The following is a 21,692-nucleotide window of genomic DNA, read 5'->3' as shown; positions in this document are numbered from 1 at the left end:
GAGACAGGTTGTGATTACATCGTCTGAAGGCCCTTATCTGAGAAGCTCTATTAAAGAAGAAAACAGTGCAAAGGGTAAAATTTTCAGATGATTAGCATCTGTGTTTATACTCCTTTCACAGAACCGTGGGACTTTGTTAGTGCAAGTCCTTGGGCATAAACCAGAGCAAACCATGCCGGGAAATGAAAAAACAACCTTACCTAAAATGAAAACCTCATCCAAGCAATCGACCCACAGAGAAACAAGAACAGAATTGAGGTTGTCACAGTGGTTTTCATTCAGACCTCTTGAATTGACCTATTTCCCCATGCGTGATCTTCTGGCCAGGGATATATGTAATTGGGAAAAAAAAAAAAAGGAAATGTAAACTTTAGCCGGGTGTCAGAAGAAATGCTTCTCAAGAGAGAGATGCAGTAGGATTATAAAACATACTCCCAAAGCAATTGGGCTTTAAAAATTAGAAGGCTAGAGAGTACACACCGATGTAATTTACCTGGACCTGAGCACGGCCTTTGACATGGTCCCCCACCACATCCTCATCTCCAAATTGGAGGGAAGTGGATTTGATGGGTGGACGACCCGATGGATAAGCAATTGGTTGAAAGGCCGCAGACAGAGGGTGGTGGTCAATGGCTCTATGTCCAGGTGGAGGCCGGTAACAAGTGGTGTCCCCCAAGGGTCTGTCTTGGGACCGGTGCTCTTTAACATCTTTATTAATGACATCGATGAGGGAATTGAGTGCACCCTCAGCAAGTTTGCTGACGACACCAAGCTGAGTGGTGCGGTTGATATGGTGGAAGGAAGGGATGCCATGCAGAGGGACCTCGACAGGCTGGAGGGCTGGGCTCGGGTGAACCTGATGAGGTTCAACACGGCAAAGTGTAGGGTTTTGCATTTGGGCCGGAAGAACCCCAGGCACCTGTACAGGCTGGGAGGAGTGGTCCTTGAGAGCAGCTCAGCAGAGAAGGACCTGGGGGTCCTGATGGACGAGAGACTGAATATGAGCCAGCAGTGCGCTCTGGCAGCTCGAAAGGCAAATGGGATCCTGGGCTCCATCAGGAGAGGGGTGGCCAGCAGGGACAGGGAGGTGATTGTCCCTCTCTACTCGGCTCTTGTGAGGCCCCACCTGGAGTACTGTGTCCAGGTGTGGAGCCCTCAGTACAAGAAAGACATTGAGATTTTGGAAAGGGTCCAGAGGAGGGCGACTAAGATGATCAGGGGGCTGGAGCACCTCCCCTATGAGGACAGGCTGAGGGAGTTGGGCTTGTTCAGCCTGGAGAAGAGAAGGCTGCGGGGTGACCTCATTGCAGCCTATCAATACCTGAAGGGAACCTACACCCAGGAGGGGAGTAAACTCTTCAAAAGGGCTGACAACAGCAGGACTAGGGGAAATGGTTTTAAGTTGAAGGAGGGAAGATTTAGGTTGGATGTTAGGGGGAAGTTCTTTACTAGGAGAGTGGTTAGGCCCTGGAACGGGCTGCCCAGGGAGGTTGTGGATGCCCCGTCCTTGGACGTGTTCAAGGCCAGGTTGGACGGGGTCCTGGGCAACCTGATCTGAATGTGTATGTTTGGTGGCCCTGCCAGGCAGGGGGGTTGGAACTACATGATCCTTGAGGTCCCTTCCAACCCGGGTGATTCTGTGATTCTGTGATTCTGTGATACACTGAGTACGGTACAGTCTGACTGCATGGCAGGAGGAGGATTTCAGAGTGAAAGCATCTTTTCTCTCACGCTTGTGATGGGAAAGATTCTCAAAGGCTCCATGAGTCCATTAGTGGAGTATCTCCTGTATGCAGTTTCAAAAATAATTGTCTCCGTAGCGCTGCAGGTAACGTGCCCCCAGTGACCCATGGCAGGACTTGGGATGCTTCTGAGCAGAGAAGCTGTTGACTTCTGGCAGTAAACCTTTGGATCTGTAGCATTTTTCTGTGCCCCTGGATGAGCAGTGGGATGTCTGTAGAGGCTGATTCCAATTCTTAACAGGATCAGAAATTACCAAAGGATCAAAACAGAATTTTCTGGAATCCAGGGGGAAATTTTCTGTTCACTTCATTGACTTTTGGATCGGGCTTTTGTATGTTTTTTTTTCTTTTGACATTGCCTGAACACAGAGGGGAATTTGTTTCTTGATAGTACAGAACCAGATTGCAGTCTCCATATCTTCTCTTTAATCCAGAAGAGCTCTGCTTTTATTAGGTTTGTGTTATCTCATTCTTTACCACAATCTTTTTTTGCATTTCATAAATATTAATTCCCCTGACAGTCTCTTGTGTTTAGTAGCTTTTTTCTATCACAGGCTTTTCTGTTTTTCTTTCCTTCCTTGTCCCACAGAGATGTCATACTCTGCCATCAAAAGCAAGCACTTCTCTGAAGCAACCCTGCAGCCTAGAGAAGTAGGAACAGTATTTTTGCTGCAGCTGGCCTTTTTCTTCTGCGTGTTATTTCTCCTTCACTTTGTGATACCGGAGCCAGACTCTCATTCTCCTGCTCCCTTGGAGGGGGGTTTAATGTTTTAAAAATCTGTCTACCAATTTTTGTTACTGTCTTCCACAGGCAAGCATTGTAGGGCAGTCATTCTTCTCTGTGCCGATGTTGAGGTACGAGATGCCAGTTGAACCCAAGGAGCTGCTCCCAGGCAGCCTGTGATATTGCTAGTGGATATTTTTATTTCCCCTCGGATTGCTTAAACCACTTCAGGCCTCCTTTCACCTTCTCTACCGTGTTTCTGGTTGTTTTTAATGCAGCAAGTACATTATGGTAGGTTAAAGCGTGTAGCCTGAGTTACAGTACTTCATTTAAGCTATACCCACTAACTAGCTTCTTCTAGCACTTCTAACTAGAAGTGCTGCTTCTCCAAACTGTGCTGTTTTGGCTTAATACTGCACAGATACTTGAGATAAACTGCTTCCCAAGTCTCTCTCTTGCTTGCAGTGAACATAGTACTTTGCCAGAAAAAAAAGTGCCTCCTATTTCCAGCCATGCCCCTTATTTATCCACGAACTATATTTTTTTCAGTAACGTACCAGTTATTTTTAAGTGTACAGCAAACTCATACTGTCAAATTAAAAGCCAAATCAATGTGCATCCTTTCTTTGTTTGGACTTCTGTGAGTTGGTACAACATCTTGGAGAGCTCTGATCGTGCTGAGTTCTGATGACATTGCATTAGATTTCTGTGTTGTATCCAATAGTTGTTTTGCTGTGTGTGTTGCTGCTGTATGTTTTCACAAGAGGCAGTGCTAATTACATGCTGCTAATTTCTCATAAACACCAACTTGATACAGAAGTTACACCCAATGGTGAATCTCATCAGTATTGGTTAGGGAAGGCTTTACGAGGGGGAACGTGCAAATCTAAACCAAACATTTTGAATACTTGTGATCTGCTGATACCAGAATTTGTTAGTGCCACAATTTCTCATCCTGAATGTTGAGACTACCCTTTAATCCTTTGACCTTTATGTAACTGAGAGGACTAGAAACTTGAGGGAGGACAAATATTTAAAGAGAGAACTTGTCCTGAAATTCTTCCAGAGAAGTACTGGGAACCAGAGCTGAAAAAGAACCAGTTCTCCATTCTCCTTCCCCATCCTCATCTCAAAATACCTCAAAATACCTGCAGAATAACAGAAAATGGGACATGCTGATAGCAGTGGGTTTCCATGCCTCAAACCTGGCTGCTTCCCATGGGCTCCTGCTGTACCTGGGCAGGGAAGGGTTGTCTGGAGGGTTCCTGGGAGGACAAGGCTGATTCTGTGAAAAGGGTAGAAAAATACAGTAACTCCAGACCAGTTCTCAGTGGTTTGGTTCTCACATCTGGAAAGCAAGGATAATGCAGTGTGCTTTGAAGTTTGCAGACAGCAGAAGACCAGATAAGTATTATTTTTATCCCAGACCTCAGTCTGCATTAGCAGTTCCAGATGCAACTTCAGGAGGAGTTATTCATCCTGCCAGCACCTGCACATTCCTCTGCAGTTTGTCTGAGGTTTGTTTAGGAACTAGCATTTATTCCCATTGAATGTGCGCATCTGTTGCCTTCAGGACTGCTCCACCAGCTCACTGCAGGGAACAGAGACATCTCATGGTAATTCCAACAGGCTGCTGTCGAGTTCCTAAGATTTAGTGATCACGCTTGGTCCAGATAAAGTAAGTAGGGGAGGGAGGACAAGAAGGGCCTGATCCTGCGTTCAATGCCGGGGTAAATAAAGAGGGAACTGAAAGTGTCGCTAGGCTGATGCACAGGCTCTGTATAGCCTTGCTGCCTGCTCGGCAGTTCCATTTTTCTCAGCTAAACTTGGCGAATGTTTTCTCCTTCTGGAAATGGTGTAAGGGAACCTGTCAGTTTCTCTCTGCTCAGGTGGTCCTTCTCTTGCTAGAGCTGCAGACAAGGGAGCATGAATCATTAAAAGTGAAATAGGAGCAGATGGTCTGCATCAGGTTTAAACAAGCTATGTATGGTAGCTGCTTTATCTTAATCTCCAAACTACTAAGTGTCTTACAGAGCAGCCTCTAACTCATTCTGTTTAACATTTATGCCTTCCTTTGAAAATGTTTGCATCTCCCGCCTCTGCTACCAGCCCTCCATGGGTTTGAAAGTTCAGCTTCAGCTCTGGTGGTACTGAGTGCAGCTCGCAATAGAGATGCTGTGCAGGTTAAGTAGAGAGCAGCTGACTAGAGTGAGAAACAGCAGTGTGAAACGTGAGTGAAAAAGAAATTCAGGCAGAGTGAACAGTCAAGGCTAACCTTAAAATAACTAGGATTATCTGTATAGCATTAGCAAGGGGCTGAGAGTACACAGTGACATTAAATTTGGGGGGCCTTGACTGTTTCCGAAGAGCAGTCTGGGGGAAGAGACTGAATGTGGGGGTAACCACTGGCACTTGCAAAAAGAAAAGCAATGGTGAGTTGAGAGCAGTGAATCCCATGTAATGCTTTGCCTTGTGCACGAAGCTTGTTTTCAAACAAAACAAAGCCAGAGATAAAGTTAGGTCATGAAGCAGGAAGAGAAGATCTCTAAAAACAGAGGCTCTGTAAGATTTCCCTACTTGTGCTAGCTGGAAAATACACTTGAGGATGGAGTATGGGAATGGATGTAGACTTGCAGATCAAAGCCAGATCAAAAGCATTTAAATGTGGTCCTTGCAAATGGGACCTTCACATGGTGACCTGCTCCAGCTACCATTAACCTCCAGAAGGGATTTAGAAATAACAGGCTAAGCGGACTCTCACAAAATCACTTTCATATTTGAAATGCAAAGCTAAAAGGGTTCAGAACATTTCAAGGCCACTGTTAATCTCTCAGTCAGCTGTGCTGATGCATCCTGTCCAAAACATGATACGTTCAAAGGGCAAAAATCTGTTGTTAATTACTGGCTTGTCTATGGGAGACGTTTGTGCCACAGGATCCCTCATGGGATAAAGGGCTCGGCAGTGCTCAAGGCTGTCATGTGAGCCAGGCAAGGAACCATTGCCCTTCCTTTGTATGGAGCTGGTGGATGGAAGCAACTGCACAGAGCTTGAAATGACAGCACCCTTAGTCGAAAACTGTAATTGAGATTGGCTTCTCCTCTCAGGAGTATCAGCTGTTCCAGCACTGTGTGAATTTGTTGCTTTTTCCCCACCCCTGAGCGCTTGTCACCTGGCAGCTGTGGAGAAGGACAAGCTCCATTCAGTGAGCCAGGACAGAATCAAGTTGCAGTATCTGTTGGTTCCTTGTAAGTGCATTTCAGTGTAACTCCAAGATGCTGTCTGCTACCTGTGCCGAAGGGAGGCTGCCTGTGCTGGCAGCCTGTGGCACCGAGGAGCCCTCTCCCATGCAGGAGCAGGAACAGCACCAGCCCTGTGCCTCGGACAGAAGCTGCCCTGTTCTCTGCTGCAAAGGAAAGGGCACGTTTCCATCAGGCACACGCTCTTGCCTCTCACCGTGTGCACAGCTGAATGCTTCAACTCACTCGACTGGGCTTCAGGGCTGCAGCCTGGCAGCTCTCCCACTTGCCTGGCCGTGCTGCTGGTGGGAAGGAAGGGACGGGACAGGGGGATCCCCCTGCTCTTTTCATCCCTTCGGTGAGCGCTGTAGTTACCTCAGGGGCAGCAAGGACCTGCTGTGGGGATTTGATGTGCGAAGGGGTGTGCAATGAGGATACAAGGGCAGTGAAGAAGGAGCTGTCAGGAGACGTGGAAGAGACTGATAGGGACCTGGCATGCTCAAGAGCCATGGCAGGAGCAAGGAGATCGTGCTTGGCCAAGCTGAGAAGGGCCCTGGAAACAACAGCTTGGAGTGGCCTTTTCTGCTCTACTGACTTGGGAGGTTGAGACAAGATGGAACAGTCAAAAAAAAACAGAAAGGGGAAGAAGAGATTACGTGCCATTTCTTTCAGTTGAGGGAATGGTTTAAAAAAATACCAGGCATTTAAACAGCATACTAAGAATTTGTTCTTCCATTGTAAGCTAACACAGCAGCGCCTAAATGGATCTGTTATTAGATGAGACAGACATCCTTAGAAATCACAGTAAACACAGCTGTGGAGATGAGGAAGAATAACAAGGCTTCTTGCTAATAATTGTACCTTCCTGTTGTGCTAACCACTGGCAAAAGTTACTTTTAGTATTGCCCATGTACTCCGATGTAAGAGGACTTAATGTGGCAAGTCAGACATTGTCAGGTTTGTAAGGATTTAGGGCAGAAAAAGTCAGAAATCCTTGCAGAAGCAAACAAATTCCCCTCCTTTGTTGCAGTGCGTCTTCAGTCTTTTGCTTTGGACCCTCTGTGGGCCTAATCCTGATAGCACTGGATTTGGAGTGAATGCTGGTGGCTTTCTGGGGTTGAGCATCCCTCAGGACTGGAATTGCTGGCATTTGTCTCAGGATAGAAGAATCACAGCTAGGAAGCTCTCGATGAAACAGGCTTTTTGTGTTATTAACCCAGAATCATTTTTCATTCTGTGGCAGAACGGTTTCCTGGGAAGCCTATTGTAATTAAGATTATAGATGGATGCTGGCATTTTAATAGAAGAGATCTTTTGTCTTCTCAAGCAGGCAGAATGGTGGCAGAAAGGTGAGAACTTTGGAGCTCCTGTAATTAAGGCTGTGGAGAAAGAGCAGCCCTGGTTAGTCACCTTCTGTGAGCAGTAGTGAGCAGCATGGATAAATGGGCCAAAAAAAAGGTACTCATGGAGCAGCAAGGTTTCATCTGAGCAGAATAGAGCTTCACAAAAGAAAGCAAAAGAAATTCAATGTTAATTTGTAGTGGTGTAGTTAAAGATTAAAAAATCCGCTATCCAGAGGATTTAGGTGTTTTTCTAATCTGTTTCCAGATCAATTAATTTGAGTTTTTATATGAGGAAAAAGAAACGAAGATGCAAGACGAATTCTCTTCTTGTTTCTGCCATGCACAGTGGTGGGGGATGTGGGCTTAGCACAGCTAAACATGCCGTTGTGTGGTGCCACTCTCCTCCTATGGGTTGCTAAAGTCTTTGAGTTGTACGTAAAGAAACCAACTACGCAGCAACTATCTTCCGTTTTTTTCTTATTTGGGTTTGTAAAGCTTGGGAGCAATATTGGCGCATTGCACGCTGAGTTAAAAATTGGAAATGTATTACTCTGATTTAGCATGAGACTGAGTAAATTGTATTCAGTTAAAATAGCGGGTATCCTGCTGGGAAGAAAATAAGTGTTTCTACTTGACTGTGTGACACCTAAGCTGCAGACCAGAGATACAAGGGGAGGATTTGGAGGAGTCGCAGAGAGATACCTGTGCGCATGGCAGAGTCATGGTCTCTCCTGTTACCTTCCCAGCAGGTTCATGGAGGTTTCTCATGCTGGACGTACCTCACTGTGTTTCAGCACAGACGTACCTTATCCTTTCTGTTAGGATTTTTCCCACATCTAGAATAAGTTTCTATTGTTTAGCTCTATTACTACATAGTCAAGGCAGAGAACAGATTATTCCCTTTCTCCTTCTGGATTTTTTTATGTATTTATGAATTTACTTACCCACTTCATCCTGTTTCCCTGCTCCACCTAGTTTATCTCACCCCTCCTACTATAATGTTTTGCAACACAGAAATAGATGTCACTGTTTCCATTGTCTCCTGGATGCCAGCTGTGTTGAGATGCAGTTTCTTGCTCTGTTTTTCAAAGACTACTCCCAGCTCCACCCTGGCTGACTCCGTACCCCAGCCCAGTGCTCCTCCTGGTGCACCACTTGCAGATATACCAGGCATGCCTTTTATTTACTTGGTCTCAGATGAAAAACCACATCTGTAGCTCCCAAGTAGAGATGCAGTAGCATAGTACAGCAGATGGTGGACTTGAGGTTCACAGTGCATGAGCTCTTCCTGGGCTTGGGTTGTCCTGCTCTGTGGCTCACACTGAAGGGTCTCCAAGGGGAGGCCAGAGGCCGTGGACTCCCACTCAGATGGGAGGACATCAGCGCAGCCTCGTGCCCTCAGATGTGGCATGCTGCTGCACCCCACTGCAAGGTCCCCTCTCCCTGTCACAGAACATCTGTGCCTGGGGACTGGGAAAGGTTAGCAGGACCGTGGCTGAGCTCCCAGGCTGCACATACAGGCGGAGCTGGGCTCCAGCCATGTGTGTGTGCAGTGGAGGGGAAAGGCTGGAAAGTTTTCATTTCAAAATGAAATTCATAAGACATGCAGACCTTTCAGCTTTTTAATACGAGCAGTGATTTATGGCAGCACTTAAGAATGAGCCGGGAGCAGGCAGATCCATCACGTGCTGTCCTCCCCTGTCGAGACAGTGGCAAGGCCGGGCCCCAGGCAGAACTGTGCTGCAGGATGGCAGTGCATCTCTCACCATCACCCATCTGTCACGGCAGGTCGGGGCCAGCCCTGGGTCTCATCCACTTGTTTGGCCATGAGAGAAAAACGGATTGGCTCTCTGCTGAATTCCCCTTGCCCCCTCCCTTTCCACAGCTGCCTTGAAACACTGAGACGATGACAGCAATGTGCTCTTTGTACATACAGTGAGAGGTTCCAAGCTTGTCTTCTATGCATTATGTCCCAAGGAACACACTGGCTCTAAGATTTTTTGCTTCCCTGTACTTCCAAATGATTCCTTTCCTCTCTTCAACTCAGTCATTTTGATTTTGCCTGTCCCATGTTTGCAAGGTACCCATGGACACACAGTTCAGTCACCCCAGGTGGACAGACCATCGATGTTTCTACTTGTTCTTCCCCAGCACTTCAACTTTTCCATCTTCCTGTTCAAAATGGACCTTTTATAAGTGTGTACATTCATCTTGTCAGCACCAAGCCCTACTCGCTGAATGAGCCCTGACACCACACAATTTCTAATAAAATGGGAATGGAAAGGCTCCCAGAGATGGTCAGGGCTACAGGAGGCATTGTCATTTAAAGGAAGCTCACTCTTTTCTTCCCAAATCCAAACCTATATTTGGTATTAAGGATGTGCAACAATACAGTGCCAGCAGCTGCTATGTAAGATGGTTTTCCCTCAAAACAGTTGATCCTTTTTTTTTCCTTTTTCATAGCTCCAGCGTATTCTGTACAGTGGGAATTTAAAATAGCATGGTTATCTTGAGTTGCAATACAGAGAATTACTTGAAGTAAATGCCTATTTGGCCTTATCTTCTCTGCAGGGCAGTAACTTCAATGAATTAAATGGAGAAAAGAAAGCGGCTTTGTAATATTTTATGAGTTTTTCTTCAGAGGATACGATTTGTCTCTAACATTTTCTTAGCACAAATGCTCCTAAGTAAGTTAATATTAGTTTTCTTATCTTTTACTATTCAGCCACTCTGTACAGACATTTTCATAGCATTGCAGTCCATCTGCAAGTTCTCAGGGGTGATGTTAAACATTCCCATCTCCCATAGGCATTGTCTACTCTCTAGTCTGCTTTATTGGACTCCGAACAAATATTGGTCGAGGTTTTGATAGGGTCGTTTGAGTTCTGAGATTTTTATGAAAAAGTTAAATCAAGAATAATACACTATGAAATGCCAAATAAATCAATGTGTGAAACATTGCAAACCTATTGCCTCTTTTTTTCAGCCCAGGTCAGTTTAATTAAGTCTCTTTATCTAAAATTTCCTTATTCTGTTAGGTTTGTTTTATTGATTCACGTGCCTGTTCTTTTCTGTCATCTGTATAAAGAGTAATTAATAATTATGTTCATGTTCGGACTGTGAGGTGTGAAGCCTTCCCATTTATTATCTAGTGATGAGTGTCCTTGAGAAAACAATCTAGAATCATAGAGTGACAGTATATGCCAAGTTGGAAGGGACCCATAAGGATCATCAGGTCCAACTCCTGGCTCTGCACAGGACCACCAAAAAATCAGACCATATAACTGAACTAGATGTATGGAACTTGGTGAAAGAATGCATGCATACCAAGTATGGCGGTTGTGAACTCAACTTTAAAAGACAACCTCTAAAATGATGTCTAAAATATGTTTGTAACTTCAAGGCAATGCATCAAGATTGCAGCAGTGATATTCATGTCTTTTACGTGAGAATAAGAGAGGAAATGTGCTTATATGTAGCATCATACTAAAAATAAAAATACCTGCAAACATTTGGGAAAATATAAATACCAAGAAATATTTTACATAGTAAATCCTAAGCACCTGCTGAAATTCAGGTGGTGTGGTTGATGGGCAGGAGGAAGGAGAGCTGTTAGTGTTTGAGAGCCTTCAGACAAGTGAATTTGTAGTGGCTGTAGATGTCACATAAGCAGGACTGTTAGTGCCACCTATAGTTGGTCTGCTTGACACTTCTCACTTTAAGATCTTGCTTTCAGTGGATTATGGGTCTGCTCTGCTCACCTTCTTAAGAAGATGTTGGTGGAGATGAGCTCTGGTTCATGCTAAGCTTAAGCATCCAGTGCTGCTGGATAGGCACAACTCCCAGTGCAGTGGAGATGCTCTTAAATTTGGTAGCTGCTTGAAAGCACAGATAACTGGAATGCTCAGCAACTTGCGTAGTTCTAGCACAGGACAGAAGTCAAACCTTAAGCATGCATGTAACTGAGGAGGCAGCTGCAAAAGCTTTGTTAATACAAAACCGAAGAGAGAAAAATAGCAATATAGCAGGGCATGGGTCTGCAAACCCCTGTCTCAGTATTTATCCTCTTTGATCCACTTCTTTAAACTGATTCAGATACTTTGGCCCTTCAGTCTGACATGCCCAATGTCATGTTAGTGCTTCCAACATCAATGATTTGTGAGCCTACTTACAGCAGGCAGCAAGCTGCAGCTGCGGGCAGTGCAATGGGAACAAATAAACCCCTGCTTTTTAGCACTGTGAAGGGATACTTCTTTGCATGCTCATTTTATACAGAGAGGTTAGCTTAATAAAATGTGTGCTGGGTTTTTGGGCAGGATTTTTTGAGTGACAGATTGGTGTTTCTGTTTTTCCATTCAAAAAGTGCTTTCAGTGCAGGCAATGCAATGAATTCAGTTGATCTGTGCTCCTGAGCTGCAGTACACTACTCTGCTCAGTTTAAAGAAATTATAATTAAAAATGTCCTGTGTTTAAATCTGAACATGCTGTTTGACCGTCTGGCTTGGAAAGGCCATTAAAGATTATTTTAGCCTGCTGTGCCTAAGCAGTCAGAAAGAAATGCCTCCCCTCTCATTACTGTGATTTACCTGGAATAACCTCTGTGTGCCAGGGCTGAAGGCTGTCCGGTGGCTGGCACACGTATGTGTGTTCTCTGGCAGCCTGTTCTCGAGTGCACTATGGAAGGACAGCCCTAAATGGCGGCCAATGCCACGGCCTGACCTCCTGCTGGAACTGGGGACGGTCACAGTCAGAGCTCTGTGTGCACGAGGCACCCACACTTGCAGGGCATGCTGGACTGAGTGTTCTTCCATTGCGTCAGTTTGAGACTGATGGAGGTGAGAAGCTTCTGGTGTCAGTGTCAGCAGACTGCTTTTTTTTGTCTTTTAAGTGTTGCTGAGCTTAGGAGTCTCCCACTGCTTGTGTTGCTTCCCTGTCTAACTCAGTTGCTGTCAGTCCTTTCAGGGCAGAGCGGCTTCTTCTGTCAGACACCTTCCCAAGCCCCTCAAAGCCCAGCTGAAGGCCACACAGAGCTGTTGGTGCCAGGGGGCACTGCCTCTCCCACTCCCCCCCACACTGCTGTGAGACAACCTGGCCCTCACTGAACAGAGAGCCCTCTCCCAAAGCAGGGTGGATTTAAGCCATTGCTGTGGCTTGTTGGACTGCGGGATCAGCAGGGACGACAGATAGCATCCGGCTGTCAGGACTCAGCCAAGTTTACAACTCTGAGGGATGAGCGTCCATGACCCTAAGGGGTTTGACTTGTCCTTTGCCATCCGTGGAGGTCAACATACCTGTCCCTTGGGTTTTCTTGTCTCTACCTTCTTAAATCTCTAAGGGATGTTTTCCTTTCAATAGCTGAGAGCATGTTCAGTGAGAATAAGACTGCGGGATTGTCACCTTCATTGGGAGGGCTGGGATCGTTACACCACACAACACACTGAAATCTGGGAAAAAGAATAAAGTGGAGCTTTCAAAGCCATATTTCCTACATGGTTCCTCATCCGTCAGCCATAGCAAGTGGTAATGCAGTTTATGAGAAGAAGGCAATGCCTCTTCATCATTACGTTGCTATTTGAGTGTTGCGTGCTGCCAGTCAGGCTGGAGCAGGTGCAGAACTGGCCTCAGGGTGCTTGTGTGTGTTTAATGTAGCTGACCACTTTGGTGCCATTTCATCATATTTCTTCTGTGTTAACAGTGGGAGGCAAGTACCACTTCCAAATGCACAAGCACTGTCTTTCAAGTGAATTTAATGCAGCACAAGCTCATTTGCAATTGCAAATGGTAAGGCTGCATTCTTCTCCTTATTCTGAATGCCTGAAAATCTCATTAATGTTAATGGGTGGAGAGGAAGTGCTTAGCCTATTGATGCTGGAATGAAATCAGGAGCAAAGCACAGCTCCACAAGGACTCATCCATAGATTAGGGGCAAAAGCAGCCATTAGATTATCAAGTCTGACCTATCTAACACAGGTCGTGGGATCTCATCCACTTAATTCTGTGTTTATCCCAAGACTAACAAGGACAGTGCATTAACATATTGTAATGTAGCAGTATCTACAGGCTTCTCTTATTTTTACACTGAAACCAGAGGCAAACAGTAGTACTGTGCTATATATGATGATGACAGATAATCTACAGGAGGAGAGAGATTTGGGCATTTTATCAGTCTGTAGAGAATTTGTAAGTCTCTACTTTCACATAGGATTTTGTTTAGTGCTTTGTAAATTATTCCCTGGTAACAAACCAGTGCAGAGCTGGCCTCTTGTTCTGTATCTCTTTGAGGATAGCAGATTGAAATGGTGATCTTTTTTTTTTTTTTTCCCCAATGAAAGGGGGATTTTCTCCAAAAATCTGTGTGGTCCGTGACAACTGCTTTCTAACATCTTACTTTGGAAACTCCTGAGCAGTCATTTCCCTAGGAAACGTGAAGTGTGTTTCACACTGGTCTTCCCTCTTGGACTCCAACACAAAACTGCCCTTGAAATGCACCTGGAAAGTGTTCAGGGGGTTACCACACACGCACAAAAGCTGAGCCAAGCTGAATGAAGGACTCACTGGGCTACTGCATGTTTCAACCATTAGCCAACATTCTGCTGAACAAGGGACTAAAGAGATGAAATGTGGAAGGTCTCAAGGAATCCAAGAAAAGTGGTGGTTGGCAGTGTGCAAAATATAGAGGTCCCAGGCTAAACACATACGTGCTGGCCTAAAGGAAAAACCCTCCTGTTCAAATTTGAGGTGCCTTCGGTGTGTCCTGTCCCTTGAGAACATCCCTGTGCAGCACAGAGAAGAGAAGAGTGTTGGCTACTGAAGTGTTGAAAAGTTTTCGTTGCCCGTGGGTGGATGAAGTCTGGGCTTTTAGGGTTTGCCCATAAAAGTAGCAGTTCTGTCTTCTTTCATTCCAGAGCTCAGATGTCCTACGTTTGGCTTAGGTCCATTTTTCTGTCACTAAGGTGTTTTGGGGGGATCTTGTTTTGTGCTGTTTTTTACCTGTAAACTGCATTATGAACCTGTTTGTTGACCTTTTTCCTTAAGTTGGGACTACTGGTATTGAAAGTGGAGATGGGGCCCCAAGCTTGTGCAGAGCCACTTGCCCAGGGTATTACACAGGGGGGGGGAAGGCTTAGTACTTGCTCAGAGGCCAACCCCTGCCCCCAGGAGATGCACTGCCTCAGCTGCTTCCCTGTAGGATCCTGTGATTCATGTTGACCTGCCTAGAAGGCATTAGATGAATATATTTGAAAGAGTCAGCGTTCAAGAAGTCATCTCACATCTTTTGCCTATCAGACTGGAAGGTCAGCACTTGCGTTAATACTTGGCTTTGAGGCTAAACTAATTACTATGCATAAGGCTCTTTGAAATCCATAGGTAAGCATTATTAAGTAAATGTAAATGCCATTACCAAAACCTTTCTCCTGCTGCTGTGATAAAATTCATTTAGAATATGTAAAAAGGCATTTATAGCAGCGAGGGCAATCTGCACAGCAAAACATGGGCCCATGCTGGGACACCTCAGGTAGCTCTGAATAACCAAAGGTAGGAGCCCCGTGTCAGCGTTGTCCTTTGCCTGGGCTAACAGTCCCTGTTTCCCAGGGGGTTCATTACAGGAGAAAATCATGCTGTACCGAGTGTGGTAGCTGGTGGCTGCTGTGCAGCAGCCCAGTGGGCCCTGTGGGCTCCCCTGAAGACAGATTACAGCCTCTCCAAAGCATCCAGTAGCAATAATAGTAGAAAATTAGGGAGCTATTAACAAAATAATAAAGGGCTGTTGAAGATGGTGCAGTGTGTGTTAGAAGGCCATGTGCTCTTTCTTTCTGTCACTCTGACTTTAGCAGAGAGGCAGATTTATGGCTAATATTCTCCCTGCTCTTCAGGAAATGTCTGTGTGAACGTTTCCCATAGGGACCAGCAGGAGTCTCCATTGGCTTTATGTCTTTTGCCAAGGTCATAGCCAACAAACAAGCTGAGATTATCAGCAACAAAACCATACACAGTTTTCATTTTGACAAACTTTCCAGATCTGATGTACTCCAACCCCATCTCAGCAGCAGAAAGTCAGGCAGGGAGTGCTTGCTGTAGCAGGAGGAGGGATTGTGAACTGGGCATTGATTTTTCAGGGCTCAGAAAAGCGGTGATGGCAACTCAGGCTGTGAGTTTTGTGTAAATATATTTGCCACCAGGATGTGTAAGCGCCTGTGCTCCTTTGCATTGGCTTCAAAGCAAAACCCTGAACAATGTGAACAGCACTTAAGCAGCTCTTGTCAAGAAATTCGTAGGCAAAAAAGGCTCCTCTATCTTCTTGTCTAGGAACATTTCCACTCATCCTCATAGTGAACTCTTTTAAGTTTCTACAAGCACTAATGTACTTTTCTCTGAATTGCATAGTAAGTAAAAAGGTAGTAAGCTTCCAACGTGCCTGACTTACTGGTTCATATGCTTTCCTTGCAGTTGTCCAACACAGCCATTCTCCATCAGATTAGACGAGACCAAGTGACAGACACGTGCCGAGCAAACAGTGTATTGAGCAGGAAGCGCCGTGTGCTGACACCCAACGATCTCAAACACCTGGTGGTGGATGAAGATCATGAAATGATCTATTGCTACGTCCCTAAAGTGGCCTGCACAAACTGGAAGAGAGTGATGATGGTTTTGACGGGAAGAGGCAAATACAGCGATCCAATGGAAATCCCGGCCAACGAAGCCCACGTGTCTTCAAACCTGAAGACCCTCAACCAGTACAGCATCCCAGAGATCAACCACCGCTTGAAAAACTACATGAAGTTCCTCTTTGTTCGTGAGCCTTTTGAGAGACTGGTGTCAGCCTACAGGAACAAGTTCACCCAGAAGTACAACACTTCCTTCCACAAGCGCTACGGCACCAAAATCGTGAGGCGCCAGAGGAAGAATGCGACCCAGGAAGCTCTGCGTAAAGGCGACGATGTGAAATTTGAAGAGTTTGTGGCCTATCTCATCGACCCGCACACCCAAAGAGAAGAGCCCTTCAACGAGCACTGGCAGACTGTGTACTCTCTCTGCCACCCCTGCCACATTCACTATGACCTCATAGGAAAATACGAAACGCTCGAAGAGGATTCGAATTACATTCTCCAGCTCGCAGGAGTCGGCAACTACCTGAAGTTCCCCACCTATGCAAAGTCAACGAGAACTACTGATGAAATGACCACAGAGTTCTTCCAGAACATCAGCTCGGAGCACCAAACGCAGCTGTATGAAGTCTACAAACTTGATTTTTTAATGTTCAATTACTCAGTGCCAAGCTACCTGAAATTGGAATGAGGGACGGGTTGGGGGGAGAGAGGGGAGAGAAAGCCTGTTTTATTTAAGATTTTTATTTGTCATAATAAATATGGAGAGTGGGTTATTTTGTAAATTAATAATTTTCTTTCTTTTTTTTTTTGTTTTTTGAATGATGCTGCGAGCAGCACAGTCAAAATTATTTAAATCAACTGTAAGAAAGGACAGCTCTCTTTGCAGGGTAACAGGATTGTGATGATCTAGCCGTAGAAAGGAATAATACTGCTACGCTATTGAAAAAAACCATTAATTGTGTTTTGGTGAATTTCATTGATCTTGCGTTCCTCAAATTCTAATTAATATTATTTATGCTTATTTAAAACATGGTCTCTTGGGAGGAATTACTGTAGCAACAGAGGTAAGATAACATTTGGACAAAAGGAATTTGGTTTTATTCTTCCTTCTGTTGAGCTTTTCTCTGGATAGTAATATTTTTCTGTTAGCCTTTCATGCAGGTAAATACAGGAGTGGTTCTTGATACCACATATCTTGAGAATAACGATGGAAATAATTACTTTAGGAAGTGATACTGCACTTAAACGTACTATAAAGCTGTCTTTCTATCCCTGAAAGGGAAAAATAAAACTGATTTTCATAGATACATGATCTCTAAACTGATCTCTAAACCCTCAATTACAAGAAATGTGAATGTAGTCCTTAGGAAGAGAAACCATGAACTTTTTAAAAAAAATCTGTACTGAATCGTTTTATCAAGACTTGATGAGTCCCATTGTCTCGTAATTTGAAGGCTGCCCACCCAAATGAATGCGGATTTGCAGATGGCTCCATCTGAAAAATTGTCACTTTGAATGTGATCGTGGAGATATTTGAATGCCCAAAGCAACTGGCGTTCACTTAATTCATATCCAAGATGGGGGATTTAGGGAGCTCCAGCCTCTAGAAGTCGTGCCTCCTCCTTGATCTTAAGACGGGCAACCAGAATTGGCTAACATGCTCAGGAGCCACCAGTCATGATGTGTTGCTAGAAAGAATGCAGGCATGTTATTTAAAAAATCAGAAAGTCATCTTTGTGTTGATCTCTAAGCAGGGCAATAAAATAGGTCTCCAAGCTTCCGACATGCTGGTTTCATGGCTTTTTCCTATGGGGAAAAGGAGAATCTTCATTTTTCAGTTGTCACTGAATACGACAGGAGTGTTTCTAGTTTCCCGTCGGTCAATATTTTGTCTAAATCAGGTCTAGTGTTAGAACATGGCCTTCTTATCTAAGGTGAACATCTCTGTGGTGGTTGTTTCGCTTGCTTTAATGCAATGCCAGTGAGATGTGTGGCCATGAGGGCAATAGGAGGAGGGCTGGGATCTGCTTTGGAGCCAACAACAGGTGTTTGGAGCAGGAAGGGGAGGCTTTTTTCCAGTGACATGGGCCAGCAGCATGCTGCTTGGTCCTCAGGGCTGCAGCCTTTGTCCACACCACCAGGCAAACTACAGCTCTCCTAGAGACAAGGGGTAGGTTTGATTTTGCAAGGCTTTGTTTGCATGGGGTTTTGTTCAGAGAACAAAAGAGAAGCGACTGGCGGAGGTTTTAGTCAAGACATTTATGGGAACCTAAAATCTGTTCTAAGGTCGTTTGTTACAGTGGGGGTTTGCACTGTCTGCATGTCTGTCTTCTTTAATCACACCCAACACTTCCAAAAAGAAAAGCAGATTTAGGTAAACTCAGCTGGAGCCAGAGCCTGGCAGGCGCCCTGCACAGCAGCTGATGATGGCTGCTGAGTTACACAGCCCCCAGGACACCACATGGTTAAAGAAGTGACACAGGTCTGTCTGATTTTGCAAAAACAAGTCACTGAGTGGATCTCAGTGACGAATGAGTGAACACAGCAAACAGCAGCAGAACTCCTTTTGCAATTGTGCTTGCTCTTACCCAGGCTTCAGGCCATATTTATCATGCCCTCCAAAAGAATCTCTCACCCACCCTGCAGCAGTTTTTGTAGCCCAGCTCCTGTTTATAATCCCATTACTACGAATGGCCGGCAGAGCGCTGGCTGCTGGATCCCACAGCTCTGAATTCCTGAGTGCTTTTTGATCGCTTTACTTCATCAAGTGCTGCTTGATGAGCAGCGCTTTATTTGAAAGCAGTTTTGTCTCATTTCGAGTACGTGGAGCTGTTGCAAGTGCCTATCTCAGTGTGCCCCGTCTTTCTTTTGGCTGTAGTTCAGTGGGTATATGTTAAAATATAATACATCTGTACGAGGGTACATTCTCCTTCCCCCAGTATATCCTGCAAGCAGTTTGTGTGCTTGTTTGGTGTTGTATCTGTGGCCGCGAATAATTTTGTCCAATTTTCTTAGCTGTCAGCTACTCCATTTCAACAGAATATGATTTCAATTTTTTGATTTAGGAAAAAAGTTACTTTAGAAAGTAAATGTGTTATAAGCAGGACGCGCTGTCCCCCTTCTTATCTTACTTGCTTTGCTCTCAGCACCATGTTTTTATCTGTTTTTAAATGTTCTCTTTAGCATTCACCATTGACATTGGGAGACACAGAGAAAACAACCCCAGCTGGCAGCTCTGAAATTTGCAGGTGAAGAGGCCTGTTCAGCTCTGAGGGCTGCCGCTGTTGGAGCCGGCCTTGGTCACCCTGCAGAGCCCTCTGGGTTCTGGGCCCTGAAACGGCCTCTGCACAGCCAGGAGAGGTACTTAAAGACCTCATGCTTTCTGAAAACCCCAATCCCAAACCGCTACAATCAATGTAACATGGTAGATCTGTTCTGGGGTGCTTTGAGTTGGACATTCCTGTTTAAATGAAGAGCTGGCGCACTGGGTATGACCTCGTCCTGCCTGCTGAACACAAAGCCCTCAGCAGGTCAAAGGAGGACCACAGATGTTAACAAATTTAGCTGGGGTAGGTTTTTTTCAGACTACTGGGTGTTCTGTTCTGACTGAGCCAAAAACAATCTCTTTCCCCTGCCCCCACATAGGAGGAAGCTCAGGACTACAACTCCTTGTCACGGTGAGGTGGCGGCCACCTCCTTCAGAGAGGAGCCTGGCACTGGGCTGCTTTCACCCCCTATGTTCACTGGGTCTCCCAGCTGGAGGAGCAGAGGGTCTGATCTGCTCCTGAAGTGCCACCTCCTTCTGGAGCTCAGTTTTGCTATGGCCACAGCTGGTCCCAGGAGATGAGCAGGCAAAATTCAAACCACAGATGTGTGCAGGAGGTCTCAAGGACCAGTTAGGGAGATGCTGTTTTGGAAGGAGGTACTGCCCAGGGAAATGGTGGAGTCACCACCCCTGGAGGTACTCAGGAACCCGTGTGGATGTGGCACTGAGGGACGTGGTCAGTGGGCATGGTGAGGGTGGGCTGGCAGCTGGATTAGGTGATCTTAGAGGCCTTTTCCAACCTTAATGATTCCATGATTCTGTGATCAGTTGTGGTCAGGTAGTGGTGAACAAAGAGAGGAACCAGCAGGGACAGTCCCACCTCTGCCACCAGCTCCCTCAGAGCCTGGGCCAAGGAGCAGCCATCCCACAGCCCCTTCCCTGGCACCGCTCACCCCAGACACCTTAACCTGAGTTCAGCCCATCCAAACACAGCGGTGGCTCCAGGACATGGGGTCCCATAAACCTGACTCCTCCCATCCTTCAGCCTCTTCATGTACCATGCCCATTGTCACAGAAACTTGCAAACTGCCTGAACCACGCGCTGCATAAGACAAGTGAACTAATTCACGAGCTGAAGTGCTTTTAGAAATTAACCCCAGATGTCTTAGGGTTTCACTGTAGTCTGCTGCACTTTTCAGGTACAAAAAGGGACTGTCCTTACTATTACTCTTGTTACAGAGAGTGTTATTTTCTTACATGCATGCACAATACAATGTGTACGAATAATTTAACATCAATGTGGGGTTGGATTTTTTTTTTTTTTTTACCTATTTGTATGCAGTAGAAGGCTTGTTGTAGAAAAGTATCTCCTCATACCTAAATATACTGTTAATAAAGAAAAAAGCTAAATTATACATTGCCAACACAAGTGTGTGAACTGCTCATGAATCTTTCCTTAAAAAGCCATTCAAGCCTGATTATTTTTCTAAGTAACTTCAATTAAATTGAAGAAAGAAAATTCCTCTCTGTGTGATTTATTTCTGACTCGTGCTTTCAGGGCTGGGATTTTGTTCATAAGTCTTTGCTTTCTCACAATGGATTATTTTGGTAGGACCAGCAGAAGACTCAAAACTGTGTACTGCTTTGGAGCAGGAAAGCTAATGTCATCTACTGGCATCCCTTCCTCCCCAAGTTCCAAGCCAACAAAGATGAGGGCTGATGATTTGAGACTGCAGCATGCAGTCTTGAACACAAACTTGTGTGAGGAAATCAGAATGATTAAGTATTTAGGAAAAGCCTACATTAAGGAAATAGCTGCTCACTGTGGGGCTTTGTTGTTGCAAGAGCGCTTGGCCTGCTGCTCAAGGTCACCAAAACTAGGCTGGGTCTGACAAGCCAAGGTGCCTTCAGGGACAGAGGGCTCACGGCTTCCCTGGGTGCCCTGTTGTACTATCTGCCCAGCAAAAATGTTTTCCAAGTCACTCTGAGACTCAGCCTTCAATTTGCATCCATTCTCTATCAGTAGTAGAAGTCCCCATCATTAGGTTCCCAGTTCACCATACCATCTAAACAGGCCAGATACTTATCCTTCCCTTTGTAGGTTATATGCCTTATTCCTCTGAATGTCATAGCCCATCACTACACTCTCTCCAGCAACTCAGCATACCTCTTGAATTAGGACAGCCCTAAAACCGGATGCCATATTCCGGGTGCAGCACAGCCCGTGGCAAACAGACCTGCAGGCTGCACTTCACAGGATGCACCGTGAGCTTCGTTATTCACAATGGGGGCAGAGCGTTAAACAGAAAATATGAAATCTGCTGAGTAGGTGCCATGGCACACAGTGTGCACCATCCATCTCTGGAGACCAAAACTGTTTCCACCACTAAAGCCTCCCACACACCTTAAGTAACAAGCAGATGTGGAGCCTGGCTTCCTGAGCACACGGCCTTTCCGAGTACGACCACCTTCACGCTGCCAAACACCGCTCATTTGTTTCTTTACAAGGAGAGTGGTTTTCTTTACTAGGAGAGTGGTTAGGCCCTGGAACGGGCTGCCCAGGGAGGTTGTGGATGCCCCGTCCTTGGACGTGTTCAAGGCCAGGTTGGACGGGGTCCTGGGCAACCTGATCTGAATGTGTATGTTTGGTGGCCCTGCCAGGCAGGGGGGTTGGAGCTACATGATCCTTGAGGTCCCTTCCAACCCGGGTGATTCTGTGATTCTGTGATTTGTTTTCTCTGTGGTTTTGATCCAAGGGAGGTCATTAAGGAG

General features: G+C 45.5%; 1 protein-coding gene across 2 annotated transcripts in view; it reads left to right on the top strand.

Moving 5' to 3' along the window:
* The window catches only part of CHST11 (carbohydrate sulfotransferase 11), a 157,052-nt gene extending 136,798 nt beyond the window's left edge, over window positions 1–20,254 (top strand). For both annotated transcript variants that reach the window (XM_048964976.1, XM_048964966.1), the window contains exon 3: window positions 15,495–20,254. In XM_048964976.1, coding sequence (XP_048820933.1) covers window positions 15,495–16,343 — 849 coding nt within the window. In that variant the 3' untranslated portion in view covers window positions 16,344–20,254. The remainder of the gene's footprint in view (window positions 1–15,494) is intronic.
* Window positions 20,255–21,692: the final 1,438 nt, after the last annotated feature.

The sequence above is a fragment of the Lagopus muta genome, chromosome 1, assembly GCF_023343835.1.
Source record: "Lagopus muta isolate bLagMut1 chromosome 1, bLagMut1 primary, whole genome shotgun sequence".
NCBI classification, from domain to species: Eukaryota; Metazoa; Chordata; class Aves; order Galliformes; family Phasianidae; genus Lagopus; species Lagopus muta.
This window is presented reverse-complemented; position numbering and strand designations above follow the sequence as displayed.